The following is a 23,340-nucleotide window of genomic DNA, read 5'->3' as shown; positions in this document are numbered from 1 at the left end:
ATCAGGTTGATTTATGCAGACAGACATAGTGGTGCAACTGGTAGAGCTGCTCAGTCACAGCTTCAGTGGCCCAGGTTCATTCCTGACTTCCAGTGCAGAGTTTAGATATTTGTTTGCTGCTGGTGCTCCGGTTGCCATCAACAGCCCAAAGGTATGCAGGTTAATTAGTAGAAGCAAGGAACTGTGGATGCTGGTTTACACAATAGGACACAATGTGCTGGAGTAAATCAGTGGGCCAGACAGCATCTATGGAGAAAATGGATAGGTGACGTTTAGGGACAGGACCATTCTTTAGCCTGATTATGGTGGGGCGGGTGGGGAAGAAAGCTAACTAAGCATTGTTAATTCCCCTGGTATATGATTGAGTGGTAGAATCAGGGGGTTGATGGAAATGTAGGGAGAATAAGGAATAGATCACTTTAGATAGTTGTGTGATGGCTAGCAGAGACTCAGTGGGCTGAAGGGCCATGTCCCATGCCGACTATGACAACAATATTTGCCCAGGGATGCAGTTCCTACAGGCATCCTGTGTAATATTTCTTGTATGGCACTCTGCTCCCTGTTTATGCAATTTCCTTCTCTTGTTCCCCTGCAGGTGCTGGTTTACAAAAAAAGACAGTGCTGGAGTAAGTCAGCGAGTCAGGCAGCATGTCTGGAGATATGCATAGTGGGGGGAGAGGGGGAGGGTTATGTAGTTAACTAAAATTGGGAAATTCAACTCCCTTGTCCTGGGTAAAGGTTGTAAGCCACCCAAGTCTAATATGAGGTATAGTTCCTCCAGTGTGTGTGACCTCATTATGGCCATGGAGAAGCCCAGGGCAGAAAGGTCCTAACAGCAATGGGACGAGGAATTAAAATGGTTAGGAACCAGAGATCCAGCAAGCCTTGGTGGACCGAGTGCAAGTGTTTGGCGAAACAGTTGCAACGTCTACACTTGGCTAAATATGTAGATCTGTGAGCTGTATAGCACCATTTAGTGGCTGTTATTAAGATTGCTCTTCACCCTGGTTTCAGCTGGGTTCATTATTTGTCACAATCCTGCAGTTCTAAGTGTAACAGCAAGGTCAGGAATTTTGGTGCAAAATTGATCATCAATTTTTCAGCAGAACCAATAAATGGCCTGGGGATTATGCCCTATGAGGCCCTGGCAATCACCTTTTCCATTAGTAGCACCAGTTACTGCAGAGTATTCGAGTGAGAAATGCAGGTCAACACTGAGAAACATTTGCACATTTACCCAGGAGCTATGGGTATCTGTACACTGCTGTTTCCATTGTGTGGAACCTGCCATTAACTGATTTACTGTTATGCTATTTTTTGGTAAGAACCAAATTAAATTCCACTACAATGATCATGCTCAGATATTTCCTAATTATGTTGAGAAGGTTAGTTGAATGTAAAATAGTGAATATCACTAAAGGTTAACCAGAAGACTGCCTGAAAGGATGATGGAGACAGATTATAAAGCTTTTCACTGTATCTTGGTACACATGTCAATAAACTAAACTACATAACTGTCAACTCCAGGCTGTTGGTGATTTTCTGTTGGAATGGGTAATATAGGCAACAACAGAATATTTCTTAGGACTGTGAAGAAAGTGCCGGACGGGTGGGCACAACCATTTGGACACATGGATTTAGCAAAGGCATGATGAGCCTAATGGCCTTTATCTGTGCTATGGAAATGTTTTCACTGTCAGGCTAACAGGCTCTGTCTTCTCCAGCAGCATGTTGAAGAGTATTGCCTTTTCCACCCAATCTCTTTCCTCAGTTTCCAGTTTTGTCTGCCTTTCAATTCAATTTGTTGCCTTCATTGCCTAGTTTCTCTTCATTTCCTGTTTCCTTTCATCCAATTAGTTTTTCTTTTGTTTGTTTTCTTTCTCTCGTTTGTGTTTTCTCTCTCGGTAACTTTACTGTGCAGCAGTGTCCTGCATGACCTTAATCTTTTTCCTTGCAGAGTGGTTGCTTAATCTTCCCAGAGGTCCCAGAGTGCCCGCGGACAGTAATTCACACGCACAAGCTTCATGCACATCAAACCATACTTTTAGGAATGGACCCTGCTCACTGACATCTCTGAAGCCACAGGTAAGTCTGGGGATGGCTGGATTTTCATGCTTGTCGCATGAAATGCTGCACTGCAATGTTTTGGGGATGGAGAAAATGCAAGCGTCCACCAAATCTGCAAACTGCATCTTTGAAATAATGTTTATGTATATTTTGCTTGTTCTTAATTGTAAAAAGATTTGAATATAGTTGACGTACATGCCAATGAGAAATAAATAAGGGTAGGTTATAATATTCTGTAAATTGTACTTAATATCAAAGCATTAAACAGTGTTGTGTATTCACAATACTTGTTTGTATGTTGAGTGAATACTGAATAACCCAGCCAGTAATGGCTACATCTTATAGTCTTAAAGCAGATAATCAGTTGAGATTGAGTGCAGTGCTTATTGACCCACTGAACACTGCTTATGATTACGTATTTGGAAGGATTATCATGTTCATTTGTTTTAAATAAAAAATGACAGATCAACAATTTGGGAAAATGGGATTGTCTCATCACAGTTACTATCCATTTTAATTATACAGTGTTTCTGTAGATTATTTTACTCTTTCATGAGCTGGTCAGGCTGACTTTTAATGGCCACCCTTGGTTGACCCTGAACTTAGTGTTTTGCTGGTGGACTTCAGAATGCAGTTAAAAGATGTGTGGCTTAGAGTCGGATGTTACATATATTCAGACCAGGTAAAAATGGTTGAATTCCTTCCGTAAAGAAGTTTCACGAGCCAGTAAGTTTTTAATAACAAAATGGTAATTTCATTGCCATTGATGTTACTAATGGTTTATTTCAGAATTTCAAAAAAATGAACAGAATGAAATTCCCCAGCTGCTGTAATGTATATAAATGTGAGGTTATCCACTTTGGCGACTGGAACAAGGAGGCAGATTATTATCTCAATGGTGTCAGATTAGGAAAAAGGGAAGTGCAACAAGACCTGGGTGTCCTTGTACACCAGTCACTGAAAGTAAACATGCAGGTACAGCAGGCAGTGAAGAAAGTTAATGACAAGTTGGCCGTCATAACGAGAGGATTTGAGTATAGGAGTAGGAGTAAAGAGGTCCTTCTGCAGTTGTACAGGGCCCTGTTGAGACCACACCTAGAGTATTGTGTGCAGTTTTGGTCTCCTAATTTGAGGAAGCACATCCTTGCTATTGAGGTAGTGCAGTGTAGGTTCGAGGTTAATCCCCGGGATGGCGGGACTGTCATATGAGGAAAGATTGGAAAGACTGGGCTTGTATTCAATTTAGAAGGATGAGAGGTTATCTTATAGAAACGTATAAAATTCTAAAAGGACTGGACAAGCTAGATGCAGGAAAATTGTTCCCAATATTGGGGGAGTCCAAAACCAGGGAACACAGTCTAAGAATAAAGGGGAGGCAATTTAAAACTGAGGTGAGAAAAAACTTTTTCACCCAGAGAGTTATGAATTTGTGGAATTCTCTGCCACAGAAGTCAGTAGAAGCCAATTCACTGGATGAATTTAAAATGGAGTTAGATAGAGCTAGCGGAATCAAGGGATATGGGGAGAAGGCAAACACGGGTTATTGATTGTGGATAATCAGTCATGATCACAATGAATGGTGGTGCAGGCTCGAAGGGCCAAATGGCCTCCGCCTGCACCTATTTTCTATGTCTCTATGCTGTTGGGATTTAAATTCACTTCTCATGAATTGATTGGACTTCTTGGTCACTAATCATAACCTCTTTTACTGCACCTGTATCATATCTTTTTTTAGTGTGAAGTTTTCTGCACTATGGTGGCAACTGGTAGAGCTGCTACATTACAGTATCAGAGACCCGGTTTGATCCTAACCTTGGGTGCTGTCTGTTTGGAATTAGCATGTTTTCCCTGTGACCATGCGCTGTAGCCACAGCTCACTTCCCCTGTAGGAGGTGTTTGTGATGATGGGTCACTTGTTGATGCAGCTAATGACCAGATGAGGGAGCTATGCTCCACTTAGCAATGAACACAAACCAGGAGTTGACTACAGTGGGTTAACCTGGGCCAGAGAGTAGGGGAGGGTTGGTGTGGACATGAATGGTATGTCGTGAGAGTGGGAGAAATGGGATTAGTACAATTGAGGCTTGATGGTCAGCGCAAACTTGGTGGGGCGGCACAGTGGTGCAGCCGGTATAGCTGCTGCCTTGCAGCGTCAGAGACCCGGGTTTGATCCTGACCTCAGGTGCTGTCTGTGTGGAGTTTGCATGTTCTCCCTGTGACCACATGGGTTTCCTCCAGGTGCTCTGGTTTCCTCTCACAACCCAAAGACATGCAGGTATGTAGGTTAATTGGCCTCTGAAAATGACCTCGAGTGTATAGAAAATGGATGCGAAAGTAGGATAACATAGAAGTGTGAACGGATGATTGATGACGGCATGGACTTGGTGCACCGAAGGGCCTGTTTTCATGCTGTATCTCTAAACTAAAGGTACTGATTCTACACTATAAAAATATAACCATAAATAAAATAGTCAATATCTAAACATTTATGTAACAATATCCTAATTTGCTTGCATGGTTACAACATCATAATGTTCCCTGTATCATCCTTTTTCTTGCTCCCAAACAGGATGCTCACCTGGATAGCAAAGGTTGCTCCCCACCCCCCTCAGCTGGTTAGACATCTGCAGACTCGGCCTGACGTTAAGGATGGCTCTCCACCTGACGAAGGACAGGTAAGATGTTCCATGAGCTGTCGTACAGCTATGATTAGTTACCAGGAAAAAAAAGTCAATTTTGTATATAATTTACTTAGAAAAAGGCCCTTTTGGAGTGCTCCTGTGATTCATCATCCAGACAATTAGATTGTTTTCTCGAATGAGATTGAAGGACAACTCAATTCAAATAAGATTACAAATTATGCAAACTATTTTCAGATAGGACTATACTGTTTACTTCCACCTCTACTAAGACAGAGAACATGCTGGCCACCTCAGCCAGAAGTGACGGATCTCTGTGTCTAATATGTTTTTAAATCCTGCTTTGTGCTGCAATTCATTTTTTGCTGTTTGTGTAAACTCTGTATAATGTTGATTTTGAATTAAATATTATAGTATGAGTCTAAAATTGGTTTAAATTTCAATTTGATTCTGAGCAGTTGTCTTTTAATTTCCAATAGAAAATGGTGGAACCGGAAAAATCTAAAAATGAAGCAGGTGAGTTTGTTTATTACGTTAAAATTGTGATGAGTGTCCTATTGATACCATACCGTGAAGTACTACTGATAGACTCAGATTATTAGGCTGATAATATAAAGTGGGAGCTCAACTAATATTATGTCAGCCGGTACAGAGTCCAACAATTCTCATGACAGAAGTAAGGATAATCCATTCTCTTAAATCCTATTAAATTCCAAACCTTTGTTGTTATCCAATGCATTATCCACCGTCACTCTCGTGAAAAAGTCACATCAGCGGCTGTATTTCCTGAGGTCTCTGTGGAGAGCAAACGTCTCACAGCCGCTGCTGCTGTCCTTCTACCGATGCGCCGTGGAAAATATCCTCTCCTATGGAATCCTGGTGTGGTTTGCTAGCTGTACTGTGGCTGAGAGGAGGACGCTGCAGGGAGTTATAAAAACTGCACAGAGCATTACTCAACTGCCCTCCTTGGATGATATATATAGGGCCCGATGCTTGCGCCGGGCCACAAACATCAAGCAGGAGACATCCCACCCTGCCAACCACCTTTTCACTCTGCTACCCTCTGGGAGGCGATTCAAGTAGACTAAAAAATAGTTTCTACCCATGTGCGATAAAAGAGCTTAATTCCAACAGAGAACACTGGGGAAGCAAAATGTAATTCTAAGAAATGCCGCCAAATTCTTTTAAAATACTTATTTATTATTTTACTAATAAGTGTACATATGTGTCAATGGTTGTCGTGTTTGTATTTTTTTAACCGGAGGAGATGTAATGGAATTTCGTTGCACAGTATTGTGCAATGACAATAAACGTATTCATTCATCATTCATTCATCATTCCTGTTGTTTTAATGATGAAAACAAAGAGATCAACGGAACGAAATGGTCTGGTAACTCAAGTGATGTGCAGTTGGTAAGTGACTTACCCTGAGCTGAACAATTTTGTGCATTTTCCTAGCATCCTCCATCAACCATTCCTCAACCCACCTGCCCAACCAATCAAGATTCTGCTGCAGTTTTTGATAATCATCTTCGCTATCTCCAATGCCACCCACATTAATGTCATCTGCAAACTAACTAATCATGCCTTGTTCATTCTCATCCAAATCATTGATATAAACCACAAACAACCAAGGGCCCATCACTGATCCCTGAATATGGACACAAAATGCTGGAGTAACTCAGCGGGACAGGCAGCGTCTCTGGATAGAAGGAATGGGTGATGTTTCAGGTCGAGACCCTTCTTCAGATTGAACGTCAGGGGAGAGGGAGTTACAGAGATAAAGAAGTCTAAGAGATCAAAAGAGATGAAGATCCCTGAGGCACCACACTAGTCACAGGCCTCCAGTTTGATAAACGACCTTCCATCATCACCCTTCCCTCAATGAAGCCAATTCTCTATTGAGTTGGATGGCTCTCCCTGGATCCCATGTGATCTAACCTTCCAGCACAGCCTACCACCTGGAAACTTATCAAGTGCCTTGCTGAAGTCCATATAGACAACGTCTGCGACTTTGCCCCATTAACCCTTTTATTTACTTCCTCAGAAAACTCAATCAGATTCGTAAGACATGATCTCCCACGTACAATACCGTGCTGACTATCCCTAATCAGCCCCTGTCGATCCAAATACGTATATACAGTGCCCTCCATAATGTTGGAACAAAGAACCATCATTTATTTATTTGCCTCAGTACCCCACAATTTGAGATTTGTAACAGCAAAAATCACATGTGGTTAAAGTGCACATTGTCAGATTTTATTAAAGGGAATTTTTATACATTTTGGTTTCACCATTTAGAAATTACAGCTGTATTTATACATAGTCCCCCCATTTCAGGGCATCATAATTTGGGACACATGGCTTCACAGGTGTATGTAGTTGCTCAGGTGTGTTTAAATGCCTCCTTAATACAGGTTGAAAAGAGCTCTCAGCACCTAGTCTTTCCTCCAGTCTTTCCATCACCTTTGGAAACTTTTATTGCTGTTCATCAACATGCGGACCAAAGTTGTGCCAATGAAAATCAAAGAAGCCATTATGAGACGGAGAAACAAGAATAAAACTGTTAGAGACATCAGACAAACCTTAGGCTCACCAAAATCAACTGTTTGGAACATCATTAAGAAGAAAGAGAACACTGGTGAGCTTACTAATCGCAAAGGAGCTGGCAGGCCAGGCAAGACCTCCACATCTAATGACAGAAGAATTCTCTCTATAATAAAGAAAAATCCCCAAACTCCTGTCCAACAGATCAGAAACACTCTTCAGGAGTCAGATGTGGATTTATCAATGACCACTGTCCTCAGAAGACTTCATGAACATAAATGCAGAGGCTACACTGCAAGATGCAAACCACTGGTTAGCTGCAAAAATAAGATGGCCAGGTTACAGTTTGCCAAGGAGTACTTAAAAGAGCAACCACAGTTCTGGAAAAAGGTCTTATGGACAGATGAGATAACGATTAACATATCAGAGTGATAGCAAGAGCAAAGTATGGAGGAGAGAAGGAACTGCCCAAGATCTAAAGGTTACCATCTCATCTGTGAAACATGATGGTGGGGGTGTCATGGCCTGGGCATGTATGACTGCTGAAGGTAGTGGCTCACTTATCTTCATTGATGATACAATTGCTGGTGGTAGTAGCATAATGAATTCTGAAGTGTATAAACACATCCTATCTGCGTATAAACACTGCTGTAATTTCTACATGGTAAAACCAAAATGTATAAAAATGGCTTTTATTAAAACCTGACAGTGTGCACTTTAACCACGTGTGATTTTTTTTCTATTACAAATCTCAAATTGTGGAGTACAGAGGCAAATAAATAAATTATGGGTCTTTGTCCCAAACATTATGGAGGGCACTGTATATTATGATTCAGAATACTCTCCAATAACTTGCCTATCACACACGTTAAGCTCACTGGCTTATAGTTGTCAGGCTTTTCCTTGCAACCAATTTTAAATAGAGGCACAATATTAAACACCCTCCAGTCTTCTAGCACCTAACCCGCATCTAATGATGATTCATATATCTCAGCCAGGGTGCCTGCAACTTCTTCTCTAACTTCCCAGTGTCCTTAGATATATTTGATTTCTCCCAGGAAAGTTATTCACCTTCATTCACCCCAGGATGTTCAGCACCTCCTCGACTGTAATACCGACTGTTTTCAAAACACTTACATTAACTGATGGACTAATCCCTAGTCTTCAGATTGTTGCCCACAATAAACACATAGGAGAATTACTCATTAAGGACCATGCACATCTCCTTTGGCTCCGCACAGAGATGACTGTTTTGGTTTCCAATGGAAATATTCTCTCTCTAGTCACTCTCTTTCCTGATTCGTACAGGTGTCAGGGGTTATGGGGAGAAATTAGGGGTTGAGGGGGAAAGATAGATCAGCCATGATTGTATGGCGGAGTAGTCTTCGATGGGCCGGATGGCCTCATTCTGCTACAACTTATGAACTCTTTCCCATAATGTACATAACTGAATTGAAATATTCTAAAACATATTCCCACCACAACCTTTGTTTTCATAGCTCGACATTTAGTGTTTAAAGTATCTCCCGACTCACTTGCAATACTTCCATAATCAAATTAGTTATAAACAATTTGCGTTTCACAAAAATATTGTATAATCTTTAACTATTTTGCATTTTATATATTTTGTTTGTAAATTGCATTGCAAATCTTCACAATTAGCCGCATTCTTTTTCAGTTAAGTCTTTTATTTATTCTTTTTATTCAACTCAAATTCCTGGTAAACTAATTGAAATAGTAGGCAATGAATACATTTGCAACTCCACATGTATAATGTAGTGAATGCCCAATTATGTTACATGCTTCCTTCGTTCTTGTTGTTACTTTTATGACGTCAGTCCTTAGGATAGCCTCCGAGAGTGCGTGCTGCAACAGGAACGTAGAAACTGAGCAAGGTTGTTTTTTTTTCTTCCCACAATCTAATTTGAGATGTTTCCACCATAGGCGACTGTTCTGATGCAGGACGAAAAGAGGGTGAAACTGGCCACACTGCAGCGTCCACTGCATTCACCAGGTACTGGCCACAATTTCCATTAAGTTACATTTTGACAGACCAACGCATTTGAGACAACGTTATTTTTGGTAACATTTTATTGGGTTTACATTTGCTGGGTTTATTCATTTTGTAACGGACTTTCTACCAACAAATAGAATGGACCGAGTTATGGAATAAGATAATTTTCCATAAGGTCACAATGACTCATTTTTTATGTGCAGGTCGCTATTCCAATCTTTTGAATCATGTACTGTTTATCGATTAAAACTGACCCTGCCACGTAAATATATGGCACGTATGTCTCGAGGTGCTGCCTATGGCCATTGATCCTGTTACTTCTCTTGCATTCTGTACAGTGATCCTGTTCAGGTATTTGACCACATTCTTTAGAATAGTTACAATTAAAACCAGTGACAAAATCCCATCTCTCATTCTGTAGGATTCATGTGGCTATCTCTATCTCTCCCTCTCCCTCTCCCCCTCCGTCTCCCCCTCCGCCTCCCCATAGACAATAGGTGCAGGAGTAGGCCATTCGGCCCTTCGAGCCAGCACCGCCATTTAATGTGATCATGGCTGATCATCCCCAATCGGTACCCCGTTCCTGCCTTCTTCCCATATCCCCTGACTCTGCTATCTTTAAGAGCCCCATCTAGATTAAACTTGACCATATTATGGTCACTACCTCCTAATGGCTCCTTCACCTCAAGTTCCTTTATCAAATCCGGTTCATTACATAACACTAAATCCAGAATTGCCTTCTCCCTGGTAGGCTCCAATACAAGAATCCATCACGGAGGCACTCGACAAACTCCCTTTCATGGGGTCCAGTACCAACCTGCTTTTTCCAGACTACCTGCATGTTGAAATCTCCCATAACAACCGTAGCATTACCTTCACTACATGCCAATTTTACCTCCTGGTTCAATTTCACCCTATATCGAGTCCCATTAGAGTCTTTTTACCCTTATGCCCCTGTCCCAATTAGGAAACCTGAATGGAAATTCAGGTTTCCGTTTTAAATATCAGTAATTTTTTAGTCGAAGCCGGTTGCGATGCTAGTTGAAGGTGGTTGCTGGAGGTTGCAGGTGGTTGCCGGAGGTTGCAGGTGGTTGCCGGAGGTTGCAGGTAGTGGAAGGTAAGACCATCTCTGACTGTTGTCATTGACTTGAATAAATTTTATTAGCCAAGTATGTGTACATACAAGGAATTTGCCTTTGTGCTTTGCTCGCAAGTAACAACACGATATACAGTAAACAATTAAGAATAAAACATTATAATTTAAACATGTGAAGAATGAAATAAAATACCAGAACAAAAGGAGGCTACAGACATTTGGTTATTGAGTAGAACTACTGCTCGTGGAAAAAAGCTGTTTTTATGTCTGGCTGTGGAGACTTTGACAGTCACTCTGCAGAGCGAAGAGTTTGTGGCCAGGGTGAGAGGGGTCAGAGATGATCTTACCCACTCACTTCCTGGATCTTGCAGTGTACAGTTCGTCGATGGGGGGATGGTTGCAGCAACAATCTTCTTGGCTGATCGAACGATGTTCTGCAGCCTCCGGATGTCGTGCTTGGTGGCTGAGCCAAATCGGACCATGATGGAGAAGGTGAGGACAGACTCTATGATGGTAGTATAAAACTGGACCATCATTGCCTGTGGCAGAATGTGTTTTCTGAGCTGCCGCAGGAAGTACATTCTCTGTTGGGCCTTTTTGACTGTGGAGTCGATGGTGGCCTCCCATTTAAGGTCCCTGGAGATGATGGTTCCAAGGAACTTCAAAGGTTCAAAGGTTGATTTATTGTCACATACACCTAGATGTAGTGAAATTCCTTTTGCCAATGCAGCACATAAGAAAGAATACAAACATAACAATAATAAATAGCTTTAACATAAAAACATCCCCCCACAATGGTTCCCATTATGGGGGAAGGCACAAAGTCCAGTCCCATCCCCAATGTCCACCCATAGTCGGGCCTATTGAGGCCTCCACAGTTGCCTCTACGGAGGCCCGATGTTCCAGGCCGTCCTCGCCGGGTGATGATGTTCCGGCGTCGGGAGAGTCCTCTCAGCGGCATGGGAACCCTGGAACAGCCGCCTCCTTACTCGAGACCGTGGCTTCCGGAGCCGACAAGGCCGCGCCGAATGGAGCTCAACTGGCGATCTCGTCGCGAGATCCCAGGCTCCCGATGTAAAGTTCAGCGCCGCCGCCCGCAGCTCCGCGATGTTTTTAACGCCGGTCCCAGCTCACCGGAGTTCCAGCGCAGCGACTCAGGCAAGGCACCGCCCGCCCCGCAATGGCGCTCCAGCGCTGCACCGCCGTCCTCACACCCGCAGCTCCGCCGCCGCCGATGCCGGTGCCGCCGCCGCCGATGCCGGTGCCATCGATGCTGAGGCTCCGGGCGGTCCCCTCGCTCCTCGGACCCGCAGCTCCGCAGCCGCCGCCGATTCCGCCGCTGCCGATGCCGATGCCGAGGCTCTGGGCAGTCCCCTCAGGAAATGCCGCTCCAGGCCCGCTGGTAGGCTGCGAGGACGGGTCGAAAGTGCAGCCCGGAGAAAAGCTGCATCTCCGACTCCACAGATGTGATTGTGGTGTTGTTGATGGTGAGTGGGGGGAGGGGAGGGGAGGGGAGGGGGAGCTCTCCTAAAGTCTACTATCAATTCCACTGTCTTAAGAGCATTGAGCTCCAGGTTGTTGTGATGGCACCAGGATGCCAGCTGTGTCACTTTCTGTCTGTAGGCAGATTCCTCCCCATCCTGGATCAGTCCAATTTGGGTTGTGTCATCCTCAAACGTGAGAAGCTTGACAGAAGAGTCTGTGGAGGTGCAGTCGTTGGTGTAGAGAGAGTAGAGGACAGGGGAGAGTACGCAGCCTTGTGGTGCTCCTATGCTGAGGGTCAGCGGGTCCGAGATGTGCTTTCCCAGCCTCACATGCTGCTTCCTGTCTGTCAGGAAGTTGGCGATCCACTGACAGAGGGGTTCAGGCACAGTCATCTGGAAGAGTTTGGAGTGTAGTAGCTCTGGCACAATGGTTGAATGCAGACCCAAAATCCACAAACAAAATCCTTGCATAGGTCCCCTGGCGGTCTAGGTGCTGGAGGATGACGTGCAGGCCTAGGTTGACTGCGTCATCCACTGATCTATTGGCCTGGTATGCAACTGCAGGGGGCTTGTGATATTTTTTGGATGGGCCAGCACAAGACTTTCAAGGGTCTTCATGATTACAGAGGTCAGTGCGACAGGCCTGTAGTCGTTAAGACCGTAATCCTTGACTTTTTGGGTACAGGAACAATAGTGGAGACTTTGAAGTAGGCAGGGTTTGCAGGGACTGGTTGAAAATGTCTGCTGGTGCCATTTGTTCAGCACAGAGCTTGAGGGTAGAGGGGGAAACATTGTCGGTCCTGGAGATTTCCTGCTTTTCTATCTCCTGAATAACTTCTCCACCTCCTCAATTTCCATTATTAGTGATGGAGAAGTGGCCAGACTGATGTTGGGCAGCAAGGAGGGGGTGGGTAGTGGACGAGGGCCCAGTCTTTGCAGACTGGAGTCAGACTGTAAGTGGGTGTGAAGTGGTGATTGGGGAGGGGTGGGATGGCAAGGGTCCATTCTTTGCATCAAGATTGCTTCAAGGACCATCTCCATAATTGTGGTCATGCGCCAAAGCAACTGGAAGCCTGCGCCAGCGACAGAACGCGTTGGCGCACAGCAGTGCGAACAGCAGCCGGCAGCTTCAAGGAGCGCCGCCTAGAGCGACTTACCAAAGCCGGGGAGAGGAGGTAGGCTGCCGCCCAGTACCCGCCAGCGATGGCCTTCATCTGCTCTCTACCGCCCTCTAGTGTGCGGCTCATGAATTGGACTCGTGAGCCATGTCAGAACTCACCAGAATTGAGACTGCACAATCAGCCATCGTTGTTACCGACGGGCCACCACCATTCTTTACAGACTGGAGTCAGGCTGCACGTAGGTGTGAAGTGGTGATTGGGGAGGAGTGGGTGGAGGAGGGGGTACCGGGGGTTATGTTTCTGTCTATCGAACTTGCAGTAGAACTCGTTCAGGTCGTTGGTCAACTGACGATTGTCCCAGGAGCGGGGGGTGGGGGGTTTCCTCTTGTAGCTGGTGATTTCTTGAAAGCCCTTCCACACTGAAGATGAGTCATTAGCTGAGAACCTGCTCCTCAACTTCTCAGAGTACCTTTCCTTGGCAGCTCTGATTCCTCTTCTCAGCTTGTACTTGGCCTGCCTGTAGAGGGGTCTGCATCCCCGCTCCTGTGGACCTCATCTTTAGATTGGCGGAGCTGTCTGAATTCTGCTGTAAACCAGGGCTTGTCATTGTTGAACCTGATCCAGGTCCCAGTGGGAATGCAACTGTCCTCACAAAAGCTGATATATATCACCGTGTCTGTATATTCATTGAGGCTTGTGGTTGCTTCCCTGAACACATTCCAATCAGAGCAGTCAAAGCAGGACTGTAGGTTTTCAATGCCCTCGCTTGTCCACTTCTTCATTGTTCTGACTGCAGGTTTAGCAGATGTAATTCCTCTTTAATATTTGTTGCAGTTCTGGGGGCGGAGTCTTGTTCTGGATTGCACAAAATGCGAGCAGATTTATCCCACTGCATATTGATAACTCAAGACTTCCTAAAGGTGCATCTGATTCTGAGAAGAATGCAGAGGTAAATGTCTCCAATTAAACAATTACCATGATAAAGGTTTGTACATTTATAATGCATTCGGTTATGTGAGCATTTTAAGCTTGTCCCATACCAACATGTACCATCCTATCTACAGATCACCCCTTTGCTCACTGAAATAGCAATGTCTCAATGTTAAAACTTTCATTTTATCTGCTAAAGTGTTGCCAGTCTCTGTAATGTAATACCATCAGCCCTACGATCCTTTAAGATTTTGTATACCCTGTTTTTAACCGATTCTTTCATTGATGGCATGCCTTTAGCTGCCCCAACTCCAAACTCTGGAATTCCTTCCCCTAACTTCCTCTTCTCTGTGTATCTACCTTTTCCTTTAGGTCACTGCACTCCTCAAAACCTATCTTTATAACCAAGCAGCGGTCACCTGCAATAACATTTTGATGCATTATTTTGTTTGTTTATGATCGTGTGAAGAACCATAAGACAATTTATTATGTTGGAGACACTATACAGTATGTGTGAAGTTTGTGGACGGTGATACACTGGGTTCTGTACAATATACTCCTCCATAGATGGTGTTCAAAAATTTAATTTAATTTTTTACATTAGAATTGTTATCAATATGGAGATGTATGCAAAAGAGAAGGGAATATTATATTAGAATTGTCTTTAATTATAGTGAGAATATTGTACTAGAATACTTTACAATTGGGCGGATAGATGGGACATTGGAATTTTACATGATGGAGGAGGGAAGTGGGATACTGGAGTGCAAAATAAAGAAAGTTAAGGCCTGTTTCTGTGCTGTTTGACTCTTTGGCCCACCAGGTCCTTGCTGACCATCAATCACCCATCTACATCAATCATACATTTTATTTTCCCCACATTCTCATTATCTCCACACAGATTCTAACCCTCACCAACATACTGGTGGCAATTTACAGTGGCCATTTAACCCACCAACCTACACATCTTTGGGATGTTGGAGGAAACCAGAGCCACTGTGCTTCCCTGAAGAAAGTGAATAGTATATTGTAAATTGAAATACTACACATTAAAGACGTCAATGATAATTTTGAAATTACCAATTCTCCAGATTGCTAAATTCTGCATGATAAAGGAGTGAATGTTATTCAGAAAATGTTTACAGTGTCGTAGGTTGTCGCCAGGTGTCGTAGGTGAATTCCATTAAAACTAGTCCCTGGCAGTTGCCTAAGTGGGACAGGCCCTTCAGCACGTCAGGCAGCATCTCTGGAGAACATGGATAGGCAATGTTTAGGGTCAGGACCCTTCTTCAGACTGTAGTGAGTGTGTTAATAAGTGAGAAGTGAGTTATATTATTTCAGAATTCTGTTCCTACCCAGTCTTTTCTTTTTCCATATTCTAACCTGTTTGTGCATTCTTGAATCACCAACATTTGTCTCTTTTTTACTTTTTTACTCTCCATCAATATATATATATATATATATGGATTCCATCAAACAGAATAAGGAAAAAGAACCAATCAAAGGTAAATATTCGTTTATAATTAGGATAATTAGGTTAGTGGTTGGCGTTTGATCTACTCAGACTTCGCTCTCAGAAACCTAAATAAATGTAGTAGTGACAGAACATGATTTCTGATTGTGATTGGTTTAAAGTTCACAAGGTGATAAATCATATGTTCTTTAATTAAGCTGCTGTGTTACATTAATGCTAACTGTTCCTTGGGAAGTCATATGCTGTGCTCCCATTCAGTTAGACCACAACAAATACTGTGTTTTGGTCTCTTTCCAGCTTTGTCCTCACATCCTTCGATTCTATGCCCAAAAGCCTCTCAGCTTTGAATATCCTCAACAACTGAGCCTCCACCTCCCTCTAGGGTTGGATTCCTCTGTCCAGTATACCGAAAGACTAACAAATTCCCATGGTATAAAATATAACAGTCAAGTCACATTTATTTATATAGCACATTTAAAAAACAACTCTCATTTGGCCAAAGTGCTTTACATTTGTTATAAGAATAGTATAAACAAACAAACGACATACATATAGCCCTCGCTCAGTGGACGTCAGGAAAGGCTTGGGAGTATAGATAAGTTTTTAGTCTTGACTTAAAGGAGTCGATGGAGGGGGCAGTTCTGATGGGAAAGGGGATGCTGTTCCACAGTCTAGGAGCTGCAACCGCAAAGGTGAGGTCGCCCCTAAGCTTATGCCTAGACCGCTGGATATTCAGCAGCCCCAAGTCGGCCGATCTGAGGGACCTGGAGGTGGAGTGGTGGGTGAGAAGACTTTTAATGTAGGAGGGGGCAAGCCCATTGAGGGCTTTGTAGACATAGAGGAGGGCATTGAAATGTATACGGAACCACACAGGGAGCCAGTGGAGAGAGGCCAGGATCGGGGTGATGTGGTCCCTTTTTCGGGTGCCCGTCAGGAGTCTCGCTGCACGTTTTGGACCAGTTGCAGGCGGGACAGGGAAGATGCCAGTGTAAAGAGAGTTGCAGTAATCTAGGCGGAAGGAGATAAATGTGTGGATGATCTTTTCGAGGTCATCAAAGTGGAGGAATTGTTTTATTTTAGCTATCGTCCGAAGCTGAAAGAAGCTAGCTTTTACCACGGCATTGACTTGTTTGTCAAATTTCAGTGCTGAGTCAAATATCACGCCGATGTAAACAGAGTCAGAAATCAACCATTCAGTGTCTTGTCTCCACACAACCGCCCAATATGATTATGATTAAATGTAGACACAAAATGCTGGAGTAACTCAGCGGGTGAGGCAACGTCTATGGAGAGATGGAATTGGCGACGTTTCGGGTCGAGACCCTTCTTCAGACTGATGTCAGGGGAGGGACAAAGATAGAAAGTAAGACTGGTGGGAGCACTGGGAAGGGGGAGGGGATGGAGAGAGAAAGCAAGGGCTATCGAAAGAGAAGTGAATGTTCATACTGCTGGGATGTAAACTCCCCAGCAGTATGAACATTGACTTCTCTAACTTCTGATAGCCCTTGCTCTCTCTCTCTCTCATCGCATATATATAAGCAAAACATCTCTACTCAGAACATGTGCACTAAAACCTAACACACCTTTTGCCATCCTAATTTAACATTATTTTTTGAATTTCTGAGAATATTCATGACATTGAAAATGAAAATTTCCACTTCTCGATTTATTATTGTGAACCCTCTCAAGAAGGGAGTTGTGTGCAACATAAAAATCAATCTCACAGCCCAGATTCATGATCTGTGCGGTACCTTTCCTCAGAGGAAAGGTTTTCTGCCTTTATCTCAGCTTTTGGCAATTTGAACTTCTGTCTACAAATCTTAAATTTTGAACAGTAGAAACATTAGAATGAACAGTTTGCTTGTCCTTTTGTCTTCCCTCCTTAGCTTTCTCCTGACCTGTTTAAGACATCAGGCTCTGTGGTGACAGTGGTTGCCTTTCAGTGCCTACCTTTCAAAAGCTGTCTTGACTGCTCATAGATTGATAAACTATTTCACTGTGTGGGCAGAACTTAATCCTGCTAACACCAACAGATACGCAAATATATATTTTCAACTTGGAGTCGCTGATTAGCAATCAGAAATTGGAATACTGGCTGATGGTTTCCCCCTTTTCCAACTCAGCGCCAAGAATTATTTAGAAGGCTTATTTCTATTGACAGAGTCTAAGGCACCTCCACCAGCTGCAGCTTCAGCACCAGCTCCGGTTCCGGCTCCAGTTCCAGAGAAAGCACCAGCTCCAGTTCCAGTGAGTGCTCCTGCTCCAGCTCCAGAGACGCAATCATCAAGTCAACCATGTGTTGGTGAAGCTCCATCTAACCAGCATCAACAGTAAGCTCGCCTTCTTGTTAAAAGAAATTGCTTTTTAGCTACTCAAAGTGAGAGGAATGATGTTCTTTGCTCATTAAAGCTCAATAGCTCAGTAATCATGATCAGTGTTACAAGTTATCAGGGAACCAAACTTACCATTACATTGCTGCATGGTAGACAATGGTATTTCTGTGAAATGCTGCCTGACAATCTGTTTCAAAGGTCTGTTTATTGCCACGTGTACCAATTAAGGTACAGTGAAACTCGATTCAGTACTGTGGTTCTTGGATCCAGTACTGCTGGGATAGTAATGCACTTTGTCTTGGGTACAAGAATGTGATGCACAAGAAGTCAAGAGTTTGCCACTGTAAAGGGTTCCCTGGGTGAGGAGGTAAAAATGAATCAGTGTGCAGCACCGTAGGCCGCAGTTAGCACCACTACCTCACAGCTCCAGCGACTCAGGTTTTGATTATGACCACAGGTGCTTCCTGTGTGAAGATTGCATGCTCTTCCTCTGGTTTTTCACCAGTCTCTCCAATTTCCTCCCGCATCAACAAAAGATATTGGGAGTTTAATTGGTGATGGGGATTTGTGAGTAAGAATAAATAATTTGCTAAGGGATAATAAGGAGAGAGGGAATTGATTTGTTGTGAATTGGCATGGATATAATGAGCTATCTGGTCTCTCGTGTGCCATGATAAGTAGGTACGTGTACCATAATCATTAGGAAGAAGTCTAATCTTTTGCATCGTGTTGGAACAGGAGTGGGTCATTAAACCTTCAAGTCTGTTCCACAATTCAGTCAACTCATTCAACCCCATTCATTCACTCAGATCCCTGCTGCACGATTCCCTTAGCTAATAAAAACCTATCAACCTGAGTCATAGAATTTTTATTTGATCCACCAAGTACAAACCTTCAGAAGACTGAGTTTCAGATTTCCTCAGCCTTCTGTGTGAAACACTGTCTTTTGATTTAGTTCCTGAATGGACCATGTCTCTGTGGAATTCACAGAGGGAATTATTTCTCTGACCCTACCCTTTCAAATCCTTATAATATTCTATCACCTCAGTTGAGTCATCCACAATCCCAATAGTCATGATCTATATTTTTTACCATTTGGTAAACCTGAACTCAAGTATATTTTGGTGGTTCTTGTTTCCAACAAAATCAGGTAGTATTTTGCTAATCGTATATGGAACACAGTTTGTGAAGAAAATAGTCCATCCATTTTTTATGCACTGATAACAATTTCCCAATGAAGATACAAATGTACGATACTTTAATCCCCTTTGACTTGGAACGTTTTGACATTTGTAATTTTTTTGTCATATTTCCAAAGCCAAAGACATCTTTACAATAAGACTGCATCATCAATGGCTACATACAGTCTTGCAACACTCTAAAGGAATAGGGACAGCTATAAAAATAAGGACAGCAACATGAAGCATTCATAATGTCAAAATTCTGTTTTTTATGTTATAAAACTGCAATTATCAATTTGTTTTCAATTATTTTCCCTCCTCTTCTGTTCTCCTTGTCTGTTCTACCTTCATCATTGCTGCCTTGATTGCACCATTTCTCTGTATTTCCTCTTGTGCTGTCTTCTTGTTGCACTCTTTCCTGCTGTTGTAAACACCTGCAGATGTCCCACTGTGTTCTTCTCTTCTGTCTGCATTTGATCCTTTTGATCCCAGCCTTATTCTGCTGTCAGTGCATGCAGCTATCTTGCCCTTTGATGATACTACCTGCAGAGAAGAGGCAGTGGAGTGTAAGAATGGTGGTTTGAATTTTTTTTTTGCAGGGACAGGGACTCGGGAGGTGGAGTGCTCAGCTGGTTTGTGCAAGGATTCAATGGGGTATTGCCACAACCTGAAGATAAACCTAAATCAGCTGATCCTGCGGAGGTGACCACGGCATCAAAAGTGACAAAAAAGGTGTGTATTATGTGGTGGGCTGTGTGTGAGAGAGAGGGCTGACTGAAGCCAGGTATTGAGAGCAAATGCCGCTGCTGTGTGAAGCTTGCTGCTGTGTGAAGCTTACTGCTGTAACAAAGTATAGTGATGCATATAATACTGTAAGTCACCAAGTGCTGGAGTAACTCAACGGACCAGGCAGCATTTCTGGAGAACATGGAACAGTGACATTTTGGGTCAAGACTCTTCTTCAGATAGTCGGAAGAAGGGTCTTGACCCAAAGCATCACAGATCCATGTTCTCCTGAAATGCTGCCTGACCTGCTGAGTTATTCCAACACTGTGTCCTTTTGTGTATTTACCAACGTCTGCAATGCTTTGTTTCCACATGTTACAATGTAGGCACTGTAATAAACCATTTCCATGAAGGACACTGTGGAAGTAAAACAGGGAACCTAAATTCTTCCCCCTTTCAAGCATTGGAAGTAGCAAACATCAAGAATAGTTTGGGGTTACTCCAACCTTATAATCAATAGCTCCAAACACAGATTTACTACTTTCTCAGTACTAAAAGAAACGAAAAGAAAAACCTTACTCTTTCACTTATATCTATGACAACACTGAAAAAGGTCATTCAGCTAATCTCAGCTCTCAGGGAAGCAATCCCATTACCTACAATTCATTCTCCCTTATTCCCTTGTGTCTCTGCAATTTATCTCTCACACATGCCCATCGTCTACCTTTTGATTCATTTTGCTGTTAACCTACTTTAAGGGTTAATTAAGTGCAGCCAGTTAACAGTGGGTGGAGCTACTGTAATTTCCCCAAGTCTGCTAAGCACATACAATTGATCAGTTCTGAGCTAAAATAACTTTGGCATGGCACAGTTGTTTCGCACAATAATATTTCCATTCCTACGTCTTTCCCATTTTAATAAAGTATCAGAAGGATTATATGTGTCAGTTGAACTCTCAGCAATGCCGCCACCAGCTTCATTTCTGAAAATAACTATAATCATATTCTGTATGTATCATGAGAATATGTCGGTATGTTTTTATAGTTGTGAGTTAAATATTTCATTTTTTGATCCAGGATCCTGCAAATCCACAGAAACAAGAACTGCCAATTGAAACAAGTGAGTTAATGGAAATTAGTAGATTGTTGTTAACATGTTATTGTTGCTCATAGTTACAGGAGTTTATTCAGCAAAGGCACAGAAATTGCACGGATTATTGGATCACTGACAGGGTGATTGCTATGCATTACATTATACAAACAGTATTTAATTTTCTACACTAACAGCGGGCCTAATCCTGTTTGACTGCTGTGGTTCCATAGTTTATTATTCCAACTTTCCTTTCATGAGATTGATACATAGGCCAGCATGGATGGAGCTCAAACAAAATGGGGCATGGATAGGCTTTTTGATGTTTGGGCCCTCTCCACCATTCAATATGATTGTGGATGATCATTCACTTCAGTATTCTGTTCCTGTTTTTCTTCTAAATCCCACGATCCTTTAGCATTAAGAAATCTACAATCTCCTTTTTGAGTGTATTAAATGACTTATTTCTTCTGTGGTAGATATTTCGATAGGTGCACCAACCTGTCGCGGAAGAATTGTCTCTTGATGTCACTTTTAAATGCCATGTCCCATTTCTTGATGCTGTAATCCCCATGATTCTGAACTCCGCAGCCATTGGGTATATCGTCTAGTCAGTCTGTCCTGTTCGAAATTTATAGTTTCTATGAGCTCCTCTAAACACTAATGAAATTAAACTATGATCATAGCTGATCTTTTACCTCAGTGCCATTTTCCCTTATTTACTTTATATCCCTTGAGACCTTTAATATCTCAATGATCAATTTCCTTTACCCTCATCAGAATTCCAAAGGTTCACTACTCTCTGGGTGAAGAAACGTCTGCTAATAGTTGCAGGAGTTTATTTAGCAAAGACTCAGAAATTACACAGTATTATTGTATTACTGACAGAGTGATCACTATGTATTGCGTTAAACACAGTGTTTAATTTTCTACGTGAACAGTAGACTTAATCTTGTTTCCATAGAATATTTTCCCATCTCTATCCTGAATAGCCAGCCCTTTACTTGAGACTACTGGTAATTGGCGATTATTATCCCAGAATCAAATAAAATGGACAAGCAAGGTTGCTTGATACCAATAAATTCTTCACGATCTTTCCTACATCTCTTCACATTGCTTATTAATGTTGAAAAGGATAGCTGACCAAAGAATGAAAAGACAGTGTGGGGTTATGCTAAGAGAGCTAGAGATTGGGAGAAATGGATCAGGTGGATGATGGAAATGCATCCTGAGTTAATGACTGTCACATAATTATCACCTTGTGCTAACTTATTCAGCGGCTTGAGAGGAAATTGATGGTACTCAGACACAGCTTGGCATTACCAACATTAGCAGTTAAGGAAAAGCCTCCAGCAACATTTCAGCCATTTGTTGACAGAATGCCTCGGTGGTGAAGATTTTTCCTTCACTTGCTCACTTGGAGCAGAAGCAATGGCAGGAACACTCTGGGTTGATTTGTCTACTTCTTTCCTGTAAACACCATGTTGTACTATTTCAAAAGTTTGAACTGAATTAGGTCCATCGGTCCTTTCTCTGTATTGTCAGAATCTCAGTCAGAAATTAAACCTCCGCAAGAACCTGAAGTGAAGGCGGAAGTTGTGGTACCTGCAACTTCTAAAGAGTGCAGCCAGCAGGCAGAACCTCCAGCAAATATTCATCCTACAGTCTCAACTGATGAAGTGCTTCACTCATCTTCCAGTGGCAACAGGTAACATATTACGCACATGATTGGTGAATCTGTGCTTTGTTAAATTAATTTAAAGGGTCTACTTTTATATGGTTCAGTTTGTAAACCATTCATACTGAAAAGGCACCACACCACTGAACTGCTCCCAGTAAAATGTAAGGACAGCTGTAGCCTGTAAACCTGTAAATCCCCACCCCCCACCCCCCCCCCCCCAACACCCCCCCACCCCCCCACCCCCCCCGCACCCCTTTCTCTCCACCCTCAATAAATGAACCATCATGCTTTACAATCCTAATAACCAGTGCCATCACTGTGGTTTTAGCTGCAGCCATACATATACGAATTTCACAAACTTTCTGAGGAAAGACATTCTTGCCATAGAGGGAGTACAGAGAAGGTTCACCAGACTGTTTCCTGGGATGTCAGAACTTTCATATGAAGAAAGACTGGATAGACTCGGCTTGTACTCGCTAGAATTTAGAAGGTTGAGGGGGGATCTTATAGAAACGTACAAAATTCTTAAGGGGTTGGACAGGCTAGATGCAGGAAGATTGTTCCCAAAGTTGGGGAAGTCCAGAACAAGGGGTCACAGTTTAAGGATAAGGGGGAAATCTTTTAGGACCGAGATGAGAAAAACATTTTTCACACAGAGAGTGGTTAATCTCTGGAATTCTCTGCCACAGAAGGTAGTTGAGGCCAGTTCATTGGCTATATTTAAGAGGGAGTTAGATGTGGCCCTTGTGGTTAAAGCTTTCAGGAGGTATGGAGAGAAGACAGGTACAGGATACTGAGTTGGATGATCAGCCATGATCATATTGAATGGTGGTGCAGGCTCGAAGGGCCGAATGGTCTACTCCTGCACCTATTTTCTATGTTTCTATGTTTCCCTCCTTAAAAAAAAGATAAATCTGAAAGCAGGGATGCACCCGAAGAACTCAGACATTGATGATCT

General features: G+C 42.8%; 1 protein-coding gene across 2 annotated transcripts in view; it reads left to right on the top strand.

Moving 5' to 3' along the window:
• Nucleotides 1–1,927: 1,927 nt before the first annotated feature.
• The window catches only part of LOC116982716 (skin secretory protein xP2-like), a 34,985-nt gene continuing 13,572 nt past the window's right edge, over nucleotides 1,928–23,340 (top strand). For both annotated transcript variants that reach the window (XM_033036104.1, XM_033036103.1), the window contains exons 1-10: nucleotides 1,928–2,085; nucleotides 4,637–4,742; nucleotides 5,186–5,222; nucleotides 9,198–9,267; nucleotides 13,803–13,917; nucleotides 15,379–15,403; nucleotides 17,534–17,702; nucleotides 19,486–19,618; nucleotides 20,689–20,731; nucleotides 22,247–22,409. In XM_033036104.1, the coding sequence (XP_032891995.1) occupies nucleotides 4,638–4,742; nucleotides 5,186–5,222; nucleotides 9,198–9,267; nucleotides 13,803–13,917; nucleotides 15,379–15,403; nucleotides 17,534–17,702; nucleotides 19,486–19,618; nucleotides 20,689–20,731; nucleotides 22,247–22,409 (860 nt within the window). In that variant the 5' untranslated portion in view covers nucleotides 1,928–2,085; nucleotide 4,637. The remainder of the gene's footprint in view (nucleotides 2,086–4,636; nucleotides 4,743–5,185; nucleotides 5,223–9,197; nucleotides 9,268–13,802; nucleotides 13,918–15,378; nucleotides 15,404–17,533; nucleotides 17,703–19,485; nucleotides 19,619–20,688; nucleotides 20,732–22,246; nucleotides 22,410–23,340) is intronic.

The sequence above is a fragment of the Amblyraja radiata genome, chromosome 17 (assembly GCF_010909765.2).
Source record: "Amblyraja radiata isolate CabotCenter1 chromosome 17, sAmbRad1.1.pri, whole genome shotgun sequence".
In the NCBI taxonomy this organism is placed as follows: domain Eukaryota; kingdom Metazoa; phylum Chordata; class Chondrichthyes; order Rajiformes; family Rajidae; genus Amblyraja; species Amblyraja radiata.
This window is presented reverse-complemented; position numbering and strand designations above follow the sequence as displayed.